Below are 12,176 nucleotides of genomic sequence, written 5' to 3'. Positions count from 1 at the left end.
CATCTTTGTAATCCTCCTGAGTTGCCTGCCCCTTCTTCCAAAGGTCATAAACTCTCTTTTTTTCCCCAAGTTCCAGCCAAAACTCTCTGTTCAGCTGGGCCGGTCTTCTTCCCCACCAGCTCGCCTTTTGGCACATGGGGACAGCGTGCTCCTGTGCCTTTAAGATTTCCTTCTTGAAGAATGTCCAACCTTCCAGGACTGCCTCCCAAGGGACTCTGTCAATCAGTCTCCTAATCAGGCCAAAGTCCGCCCTCAGGAAGTCCAAGGTAGCAGTTCTGCTGATCCCGGTCCTTACTTCCCCAAGAATCAAAAAATCTATCATTTTGTGACTGCTGTGCCCAAGATGGCCTCCAACCATCACATCACCCACAAGTCCTTCTCTGTTCACAAACAGGTCCAGTGGGGTGGCTTCCCTAGTTGGCTCCCTCACCAGCTGTGTCAGGAAGTTATCTTCCACACACTCCAGGAACCTCCTAGACTGTTTCCTCTCTGCTGTGTTGTATTTCCAGCAGACATCTGGTAAGTTGAAGTCCACCACGAGAACAAGGGCTAGTGATTGTCGGACTTCTCCCAGCTGCTTATAGAATATTTTGTCTGTCTCTTCATTCTGGTTGGGTGGTCTATAACAGACTCCCACCATGATATTGGCCTTGTTGGCCTTCCCCCTGATTCTCACCCATAAATACTCAACCCCTTTGTCACCATCATTAAGCTCTAGACAGTCAAAAGGCTCCCTAACATACAGGGCTAGCCCAGCGTCTCTCCTTCCTTGCCCATCCCTTCTGAAGAGTTTATAGCCATCCATTGCAGCACTCCAGTGGGGCCAATCATCCCACCATGTTTCCATGATGGCAACTGTGTCTATGTCATGGTTTTCCTGCTGCACAATGTCTTCCAGCTGCTCCTGTTTGTTGCCAGTGCTGTAGATGCTCTTCAGTTGGGCTATTGATCCTGCAACCTTTTTGAGAGGAGAAGCCCCCATTCCTACGTGACCATTCTCAGGTGCTTCCGTGGTTTCTAACACATCAATAACCCTCGTGTCTGTGCTGCTGTGTGGATCTCCATCCCCTACCTCCACTGAGATGGCAGACCAAAGGACCTTGCTAGCACCCCATCACTCAGTCATTGGCGTGCTGCCCCCAGGCTTATCTCTAGCGAGCCTGGTTTTATCCCTTTCCCCCTTCAAATCTAGTTAAAGCTCTTTCAGTGAGCCCTGCTAATGTCTGTGCAAAGATCCTTTTCCCCCTTTGTGACAGGGGTACCCCGTGTGTTGCCAGCAGGCCTGGTGGTGTGTAAACCGACCCATGACCAAAAAGTCCAAAATTCTGCCCATGTCACGGGGCTTGGAGCCAGGTATTGATCTGCTGACTCTTCTTGTTTCTTCCCTCGTCATTCCCTGCAACTGAAAGGATAGAGGAGAACACTACTTGTGCTCCTGATCCCTTAACCAGTCGTCCCAAGGCCCTGAAGTCTCTCCTGATTGCCCTTGGACTTCTTGTTGCAACATCATTGCTGCCTACCTGAAAAATCAATAATGGGTAATAATCTGAGGGCCGTACCAGGGTAGGAAGCTTTGTCTTCACATCTTTAACCTGGGCCCCAGGGAGACAGCAGACTTCCCTAAAAAGTGGGTCAGGTCTGCATATTGGGCCTTCTGTTTGCTTCGGAAGGGAGTCTCCTGTGACAATGACCCATCTTTTTTTCTTTATGGAAGCAGTTTTGGTGCAGGGCACAGGACAACTTAACCTGGGTGGCACCTGCAAGCCAGAGGAACCATGGTCCTCATCACGGCTTGGTTCCACTCGCAGAGCCTGGTACCTGTTATGCAGGTTCAGCCGGGGAGGTGGGACGGTCACAAAGATGAGGTGTCTGCTGTGCCGGGCAGGAACTTGTCGCCATTGCCCCCTGTCCCTTAAGTCACGATGTTCAGCCGGGCGGAGAGGGGACAGGGAGTCCTCATATCACGCGCCGTCTGCCTGTTGGGCCTGTCCCAGGGAAGGCAGGGTGCGGTTCCACTAGTCCATCTCTCTCTCGCACCCCCTGATGCTCCTCAACCTACTCACCCCCTCTGGGAGCTCTGTCACTGAGCGGAGGAGCTCCTCTCCCTGGGCTCACCTCTCACAACTCAAATTGTTCTGTGTTTTGCAAGTATGCTTGCAGTTCTTTGGATGAATAGAAGCCACTCCGAGAACTTGATCTGTGCTGTTTTCTAAGCAATCCATGAAATACAACCAGACATCATTACATAGAATTAAAAACCAGAGAAGTTGTAATTCATATTAAATGCATAGGTTCTTGGTGGAAAAGGTTATAATTAAGGAATACTATAAGAAAATGTGTTATAGTGTTAAAAAGAAATGTGTAAAATGTAGGAGAAGAAACTTTTTATAAGTTGAAATTTGCCTGGACTGAGTAAAGCTGTGTGAAAATACATAGCGTAATGCATGTAATATTTCAGTGGATCTATATTCTTTCTTCAGAGAAGATAAAGACTTGAGGAAATGATTGTAGAAGTGTAATTTATAGTTAAGGTTGTCTGATATGTCTGTTATCAGAGTCTGATTTTAGTTTTTATAACTTTGCCAAAGTTTTAAATGTTTTGGCTGAATTTTCCATGTCATGGAATTGCCAAAAAGTGATTTGTTTTCAAAGTTGCTATTAAAATGATTCATCTGTTTCCAGGAACAAGTTATGGGAAAATACGTTGATGGGCTTTTTTTTTTTTTTTTTCCTCCTGAGAAACTTAGTGCCTTCATTCTTTGGAGTGGAAACTTGAAATCTGGCAGATGAATCACCCTCGTTTCAGGGAAGTGTCTTTTGAAAGGAACTCAGGATGGCAGAAGGTGCAGTGTGTACAACATATGATGTGCATAAAGGCTGGTAGGGGCTCTCTAGGAGATTTGGTGCAGTGTTTGGGCTGTGTATTCCTGAATAAGTTAAAAGTAAATATTCAATAAGTACCTACTAACTAACTGAGTCAGAAGTTTCATAGAAAAATAATATAGGATGGTGTGGTTAAGGTTTGTGTAGAAATGCACCAAGATCTTGCACAGTGTACAGACTAACTTTGGAGTTCTTGGGGTTTTTTTAACCCAAATACTCTCTTTAACAGATTTTTTTTTGAAGTGATGGATTCCTTAGAGCTGTTCCTGTGTTACTATGAAGCTGAAACAAGAATTTTTCAGTGGTTGAAGTAGTATGGTTTTTTACACTCTCAGAAAAAGCTTATTAGTATTTTATTTTAATCAAGAAAATGTAATTTATTCTTCATTTTCAAATGTTGCTTTCTTCAACCAGAGCTCATTTAAAAGAATTTTTTTTTTCTCTTTCATGCCAGTGCTGGCTCATAGATTCTATCATCAGGATTTTTATTTCTGATCCTTCACCTAAGAGTAATCTGAGTGTGTGTAGGTTTGTTTTGTTTTGTTTTGTTTTTTTCCAGTGGAGACTAAGAAGAGATAGAAGACTATTTAACATTTACTTTATCTTGAAACTGTGTGCTGAATAATACATATTTCTGGAATTTCAAGTCCTACATCTGTGAGTTACATCAATCTTTGCTATTGTTAATACTAATTGAATCTTACTCAGGAGATGATCTCCATGCTGTGGGAAGCACAGAAGCATTCATTCTGGTCTTTTATAAGCTCTAAATAGCTCATTAAAAAAATCATTTGTAGATCAGTTCTTTTTGTTGTTACATTGCATTGAACTCAGTTAACAGTTCCCTGCTACGCAAATCCCTTGAGTTTTTGAAGATGCCTCAGTTTCTCTATGTATTCTAAACTTTTTAATAAAGCAGGAGTTGCTTTCAGCCATCATTTTCACACTAAAAATGTATCTACACAGTTGTGCACTTTAAAGTCTGTTTTGCTCTTTCTAGCTTTCTTCCTCTCTGAGAATCCATGTTCAAAATAGGGTTTTGAAATACATTACCTTTGTTTTTCTCATTGCATGTATTTTTTATTGTTTCTAGTTCATTAAGCACCCCCTAGCACATCATTCCTGGTGACTGTGTGATTCGCTGTGTGCTGTTTGATCAAGTGGCTAACTTTAATTATCAAGTCCCACAAGCTGCATGTGATTGTTGGCACAGAGTTGGATACCTGCTTAAGTGTCTGGTTGGAAGACCCTAAAACATCACCTAAGATGAGACCTGTTCTAAAATTGATTTTATCTTTAGAAGATTGTATTTGTGGCTGGGATTATACCATTTGCTGATGGTTCAGTGCCAGGATTTTTCTTTTGTGAAGGATGAATTCATGATCACGTACTGGAGGTTCGTATTAAAAGAAATCAGCATCACTGGGAATAAAACGCCTTTTACCCAGAGCACAGTGTTCATAACATGACCACAGACCTTTTCTAAAGGGGGTGCAGACTCTTTAATAGTAAGCTTTGGCCTGTGTGATACTAGTATTGCTTTTTTAGTTAGCTTTTGCCGACCAAAGTCATTCATGACCTTTGCTGGTCTGCAAAGCACTGATTGAAAGCAGCCTACAGTACTACTGAGTCTTGAAGGGGAGGGAAAATACTATGTGGAGAGGGATTATGAATTCAGTTATGAATTCAGGAGATGGTCAGACCTGCTGCCTTGCACAGATGTAGGGATATCACTGATGAATTTGTAAAATCTTGTTCCTTTGCGGGCAGTGGCTTTGCTGTGTACTTGCAGGTGGGGCTGTCTGCCTGGCCTGTGGGCGTATGGCACTCTTGAGCTGAGTTTTAGCTCCTGCAGAGCTCTCAACTCCAGGCTAGACGGGAGGCCCTTAGGTGCCCAGACATAAGGTGATGTGCATTGACAGCTCCTGGGAAGGCTGTGGCTTCCTGCCTGGTCCCTGTGGAATGGACTGCCTTGAATTGTGGCAGCTTTCTTGCCTCTGTGCAAGGCTGTGGTTCCTGCCGCCTGGTTCATTCTTTCAGGAGTTTGAAACACAGTTGCCTGTCTCAAAACCAGTAGAACAGCACGGTTCATTGTGGCGAAGTGCCATGTCCTGAGCCAGTTGGGTCAGTGCTGAGGATGTAACATAAAACATGTGTGCGCTGTCTGTGGCAGCAGTGAGGTGACTGCAGACTAGTAACAGCTTATTTCTACTCTCATTAAGCCTTGTGGCTAAATGTAGTTAGACTTCAACTGGAAGAGTGGGGTTTTCTTCTAAATGGAGTGGGGTTTCCTTGGTAGCGATAGAGGTTTTTGGTTTTCATGGGTTTTTTTTAGTGAAAAAACCACTCAAGATGTAAGAGCCGAGGGTCACCCCATGCACATGTCCATGGAAGCAGCTTCAGTACAGATATACAAATGAGAAGGGCGACAGGGGGTAACTGCAAAAAATTAATCAAACTTGAATATTGATTTATTAGCATCAAGATATTTATTGCAACATGCAAAGGGGAAGACATGTAAAACAGTAAAATCAGTCCTTAGGTAAATACCAGCATGAGATCAGTGATTTTAAGAGAGCTTTGTTAGTGTACACTAAATGAGGATTGTGGTCTTATGTTCAAGTTTTTCTCATGTAAAGATCTTTTTTTCCATGTCACCAGAAGTATGGAGAAGGTGTAAGTGGAAGATTACTGGCCTTTGAACAACAGAAGCCACTGAAATTTTCCAGGATGATTGTTTTTATATGTATATATATATAAAATATGTTATAAATTAATATTTGGATTACTAGTTCAGTAGTATAGCGTAAAATAAGTTATCTGTGCTGCTGTAAAACACCCGTGTCTCAAAGTTCCTAAAAGACAGTCTACATGCCTGCTTTAAGACAAAGTAAACAAAGCATGAGAAAAAAAAATAAATTAAGTTGGCTAAGAGTCAAAGCCTTGTTAAGATACATGACAAGAAAGCAGACACAAAATTGGAGGGAGAAGAAAGTAAAGAATATAATTAAAATGTTATTTTCTCCTCTTTCCAGTTACCTGTCGTCTTTTGTTATTCATATACACTTGTTGAACTTGCATGTAAATGATTGATTGACTCAGTGAACTCATTGTAATAAATTATGTTTGATGTGCTATCTTGAAAAAAATCTTTTGAAATTCTGTCTCTTTTCTTTGTCTGCTCACCTTGTGGCTTTTAATATCTTGTTTCCCATCTGTCGGATTCCGTCATAAGCTGAGCATAACTTTTCAGACCTTAATGCAGCTCTCTTTTTGTTCTGGTTTAAGTAAGTATGTAACGCAAATATGTGATTTGGCCGTCAACACTAATATCAGAAAGGAATGTTGAAGTGTGTGTTCCTTTTATTGATGTGAAATAAATGCTTATCTGTGTAGATATTTGATAATACGTATTTACAGTGCATAGATCTGTCTCTGCAAGCAAATGAATACAGAGGTGTCTGTATCATTGCATTACATCTGCTTTAATGTTACAAGTCCAAAGGTTACTTTTAAGGATTAGTTCTTAATTAAAGGAGAAAAGAAATGGGTCTATAAGGTTTCAGGAAAGCAGTTTTGAATAGAGATTTAAAAATACTTAACTGAATATGCACTACAGATGTACCCAAACTTCATTTTGAGAGATTGATTGTACTATAGATATTCCTACTGCAAGAAGTGTCTCTAGCAGTGAAGTCCTGAGTCTTGAATTACAGGGGAATTTGAAGAAACAGACGTGTTTTGTTAAAAACATTTTTTCTAGGGGATTTAATGTCTGTGGAAATGTTCACTTGGGATATCTCTTTTATGCTTATAGTTCAGCAGTTTGCTTAACAACCATAAGGTATAGGTAGATAAATTCTTTGTGTTCTTTATTAAGGATATAGAATGTCTATGCTGAAAAGTTTTTTTGGGTAGTTCTTTTTTAGTGAGAGTAAATCTTTGGAGAGACCAGAGAGAATGAACTGAGCCAGGAAAAGAGGACAGGGAAAAGCACGGTATTCCTGTGACTCTCTGTAACAGTTTCATGGGAATGTAGAAATAGAATTGTCTTTTAAGTCTGCTGAATTAATTGGAGAGTTATTATGAAAGGGGCAAAAGGCCATAGAGTTTGCTCAGCTAAGTATTTTTATACATAAAACACAAAGCACTGAAATATTTACTTTGAAGTGGTCAAAGTTTATTTGGAGGATGATGATGATGATATTACTATTACTACTACTAATTCTTTTTGACTGGCTGATTTGACTATGAACAGGGTACCTAGCTCAGAGGAGGATATCAAAGGGAACTAAAAGCCTTTTTCCTTTGTGATTTATTGAAAAACAATAAGTAAACCAGTTTCGGCAGGATATGTAGGCATATGCATTCCAGCAAGTGATTGGTACATTGACTGAGATGGAATTCTTCTTCAGACTAAGTATCATGGTGAAGTCTAAGCAACTTTTAGTTCCAAAATTGCTGTCTTTACTAAGCTTCTGACTTCCCTGGCGTTTGCTGTCTATTGCTGCTGAAACAAGTCTTTGAGCAGAAGGTTTAGTGGTGCAATTCCAAAACCTAGCGAGCATTATATTTTAATTCTTTTTTTCCTATTGTATTGTGAACAAGTGCTTCGGAGAAATCTAGACATGTGTATTTTCCACTATTGAAAGAATTATGTTCATCTCATCGAGAAAGCTGAAGCAATTTCCAACACTGTGTTAAAAGGATTGTTTTTAAGGATGAAAGTTTTCTTGTGAAACTTCTTGTGAAGAATTTTGTCTATGAAACTCATAGGTCTATTTCTAAAGCATAGAATATAAAAAAATAAATGGAATGAAATTTTGGCTCCATTATATTCATTATCAATATTTTAGGATTCCTATTTCACTAGGTTTTAATTCACTATGTCCTTCCCAGAGTTAAGTTTGGTGTAGTGTTTCCTTCCAGAAGTGTGAGGAGTTAAATGTATGTATCACAGAGAGCATCCTGGTGTCTTTAAAAGTAAAAGCCCATTGTAGTGGATGCATCTCACCTGTCAGTGAAATTTGTGTGGAATACAGCAGCTGTGTAGTGTTGCACACAAATACAGAAAAATATCTAATGATTAATATTTCATCATCGTTGCATAGGCATTTGCTGTGATAGAAAAACTATCACTATGGAGTGTGACCCCAAATTGAAAAATGATGAAACGATGGGTCTAGGGTATGTGTTATTAATAAATAACACACGTCCGTGACTCATTCAACTCTCTCTGTAATAACGGTGTGTTTCATTCTATGTTGCTGAGGGAAGTTGCAAACCAGAAGAAAATGTCCTTTCTATGTAGTCCCAGATCCATTTCCTTAATTGCTGAGATTTTCCTGGGGACTGAAGGACAGACTAGACATTGTTCAACGTTCTAGCTGAATGAAGTGACAGTGGGCTATCATAAACTGCAGCTGAAATCCAACTACAAAGGGTTTTCCAACAGTACTCAGGAATAAGGCATTGTATTTGTAGTTAGTTTATATGGATATAGTTTTTGGCAGCAGTTAAATTCTTATTTGCTGTATATTTGCCTAGTTTTTCTGTTGGACTAAATCACTGTATCCATGATTTACAGTTAAATATTTGCTTGAAATGTGAGAGTGACATATTCACATTGCCTTTTGAGCATATATGGAGAAAGGAGAAGAAAGTGAAATGGCATTCTTTTTCTAGAAATTCTGATATAATTCACATATTGGAATATGAATGGTGGACTGAATTAATTACTGCGTGTTTTGATGTAGATTAGACTGATTAGTAGGCACAGAATAGTGTAAACACTTGGATCAACATAGCAAATTTCTTCCATCTAGGGGACAAATATGAAGAAAATAACATTTTGGGGAAAAAATGGTCACATGACCTATTGTTTAGGCAAGTACTGGCACAACCAGTTAACGGTGTAAAAGAAATATATTGTGTCTGGTGAATTAGTGATAACCTTGCATGCTAACTGTAATGCTTTATTGTGTTACTTGGCTTCAGATAGTCACACACTGTATTCTCTCAAAGAAATAAGAATAAAGAATCTGCCATTGATTATAACAGAACCACTGATTTTCATGCATTACGGCACCATAAATGTTCACTTCTTTTTCCTAAGATACATTTGTGCTTTCAAAGTATATATTTATCCCCTCAAATTCTGGTTACTAAATTAGCATGCCGTATTTTTCACAAAATTAATCTTTTTCCAGTTTTGTCTGTCTGACCTAATAACTTGATAAATCTCTCCTTATCTTCTAATGGCAGATGATTTATCAAGGCCTACCACTTAATTAATATTACAGAGCATGTGGGGAGCTGAAGAATTCAGAAGTATTTTCCATAGCTTGAACATGTAAAATGAGAAGCATAGGAGAAAACAGAAAGATAATCTTGTAACTGAGAAAAAGCCTTTGTGATTTAAGCATGGGATTGAGGTTCAGGAAATGGTGAGTTCTATCCCACAAATCTGTCATGCTTCCCACTAGACTTTGGACAAGACACTGTTTTTTTTTTCTTTACTGAAGTTGACTATTCCGCAAAATATTTAGGGTAATACTGTCTTATCTCTTAGGGCAGTTTAGTGCTAGATTTGTCTAGCATTACTAGTGTTATAGGACCTGTATTATTTTTCCTTATACAAGCACTTCCATGATACGGATGTAGCCTAATTTTTTTCATATTAAAAAAGTCTACATAATGTGTAATATATAAAGGGTACTTTTGTGACATAAATATTTTAATTTATGTATCTGAAGCACATATAAATAGATGGAAATCTCAGAGAAGTCATCAATGAAGTTTCAGCTTTTCTGAATACTTTACTTTTTCTCCATTTCCAGGTTGCATGTCTCACTCATGTAGCAGCTAATTACCTTAATTGCAAAATTGAAGCAAAACGCTGGGGTACTGCTCATGGGAGTATTGTTCCGTATCAGGTAAGCAGAAAACATTAATTTTTTTGGCTGTTGGAATTCATAATTTTGTGTGTTATGAGATTGAGGACTTACTTTTCCCATGACCTACTGTAGTCTGTAATGTGTCTGTGTCTAGGTAGGACAAGGTTCTGTTGTTCGTTGTCACTTCTGCATTTTACATATTTCTTCATCAGCAGTAGATTAGTAACAGAACACTGAAATAGATCAAAGGTGTTTGCTGAAATTGGATGACTTTAAAGCTAGCATGATGACTTGATTGGTTTTCACCTGACAGAGAAACTTTTTTTTACTTTTTTAAGGGTTACCTGACTTTTATACCAGTTATAACTGAAAGCTTCTGCCTCTGAATTTTGGTATTTTTATCTTGCGAGTCTACAAGAACAGTCTATATGGCCATGAACATCTTGGAGTTCTACATAGTTATAATTTTCTATTGATTTTGCTATCAATCGCTGTGGGTCAGTGAGACAACAGGTTGGCAAAAGGAATTAACCAGACCTCACATCTCCCCAGCGGAATTCATAGTCTGCTACATCTAATGTAGAGTTGAAGTTCCTTAAAATAACATGACCTTCATCATATAAACAAGCACAGGAAAAAAAGATTTCTGCAAGTTTTATCTTAGTTCTGGCTAGTATGGGAAACTTTTCCAGTAAACAAAGAAAATTTTGTTCTTTTCTAGCTGATCATTTTGTGTTCTTGATGGAAGCCATGCTAACTTATGGATACTTGGGCATATATTTAATTTTAAAAATCTATTCTTTATTTCATAATTTTTGGCACTTATCATCAAATAGTCATGTTTGTGACTAGCTAGGCAGAGCCTGGATTTCTTAATTTCTGGATGGAGTCCTTTAAATCCTGAGAGGGACAGTTCCCAGTGTTTTTCTGGGAGAACTGCACATAAACACCACTCAGTTTCTTTACCATCTCCTTTGTTTTTAGAGAAAGTGAGGAAAACTCAATTTATTGTCTTCTTCCCAGTGGTGAAGATGGTGGTGATCATAACAGCAAAAGATTTGCTGCTTGTGGCCACAGAAACTCCGAAGCAGAAATACTCCATCCTTATGCAGAACACTATCACTGGCTAATGTCACGGCCAGGCCTCCTCAGGTCTAAAACCAAAATCAGTTATTTTTGTAAGAGCTACATCTATTTGTGGTAGGAGACTTTTTCCAGTACATACTACTGCATAGTCAACTATCTTGTTACGAATTAGCTAGAACGAATTGCAAATTATCTCAGACTGACGGGGAGATGTTGTGGCTCTTCCTGCAAGGGTGGGTTTGGTCCTGCAGTATTCTTGTCTCAGGGGTAGTGCAGCGTGGTTAGGGCTGTGCTGCTCTGGTTGGCATGGCCTAGCCGTATGGTCATGTTTTCTAGAACCAGCTCTGCATGACCCGAGGTAACCACGCATCCACTACACAAGTCGTTACATTCTGCTGTGTTTCTGTGATATGACCTTTTGGTGCAACCCTTTTTGAACTTTGGTATGTTGAAAGTATAAAACAGATCTGAAGTGTCTGAAGTTTGTATAAGCAAAACCAAAAACCTGGCTAAACAAGACATTTTCTCTTCACCGTACTGCATTTTGGCTGAGTAACTGAAACTTGTATTCTTTTATGTCCTTTTGCTTTTTTTTTGTTTTGTTTTTTCACAGTCAAAATGAAAAGCAAAGCATACATTGAGTATCCTTTGTTCCTTTTTTCATAGACGGCTTTCTAGATATACAAAGTTTGAGGAGACTGTTTTAGCTATCTGCTGGTTTAATCTAGATTAGTCAATGTGTAAATAACTGTTTACAAAAAAAAAAAAAACCTACCTAAACTATGATTCCTGAATTTCTGTATGCTGTTTCTGTAGTAGATATTAGAACTATCACCTCAATATTATAAACAATTTTAATCTGAATTTTCTTGCTCATAAATGAGTAATTAGGGTGGATTTACTATGGGTGGAGTTGTGTGTGTGTGTTTATGGCTCATCTGTTAACATTCCATCAGCTAGCATGGTTATAATTCTGATTGTAACCATAAGTATATTATGCTTTCTAGAGTTTATTTTTTGCTTTACTAACATAAGCTATTCTTAGACTGCAAAGCTCTTAAGAAACTTGAATTAACCCTCACTGTTACTATTGTACTGCTTTTACTGTTGCTTCCATAACTTATTTGTAATATGGTTTAGAACGGAACTCTGAAACCTGACTTTCATCCCTCATCCTAGTTATTGAATTTACTGTCTTTTGCTTACCAAACTAACACATGACTATCACAGTGCTAATTTCTACAAATAATTTTTTGTTTGTTTGTTTCAAGCTATTTTGTGCAAGTGAACTAGAATTTATTCAAGTAATAA

The 12,176-nt window shown here is 38.7% G+C and overlaps 1 protein-coding gene across 1 annotated transcript in view; it reads left to right on the top strand.

Moving 5' to 3' along the window:
* SUGCT (succinyl-CoA:glutarate-CoA transferase) overlaps positions 1 to 12,176 on the top strand; it is a 334,394-nt gene that overhangs the window by 60,395 nt on the left and 261,823 nt on the right. Inside the window, exon 9 of the mRNA XM_074850026.1 lies at positions 9,723 to 9,818. Coding sequence (XP_074706127.1) covers positions 9,723 to 9,818 — 96 coding nt within the window. The remainder of the gene's footprint in view (positions 1 to 9,722; positions 9,819 to 12,176) is intronic.

This window comes from Strix aluco, chromosome 1 (genome assembly GCF_031877795.1).
Source record: "Strix aluco isolate bStrAlu1 chromosome 1, bStrAlu1.hap1, whole genome shotgun sequence".
Taxonomy (NCBI): domain Eukaryota; kingdom Metazoa; phylum Chordata; class Aves; order Strigiformes; family Strigidae; genus Strix; species Strix aluco.
The sequence above is the reverse complement of the archived record's forward strand: the minus strand, read 5'-3'. Positions and strand labels throughout refer to the sequence as shown.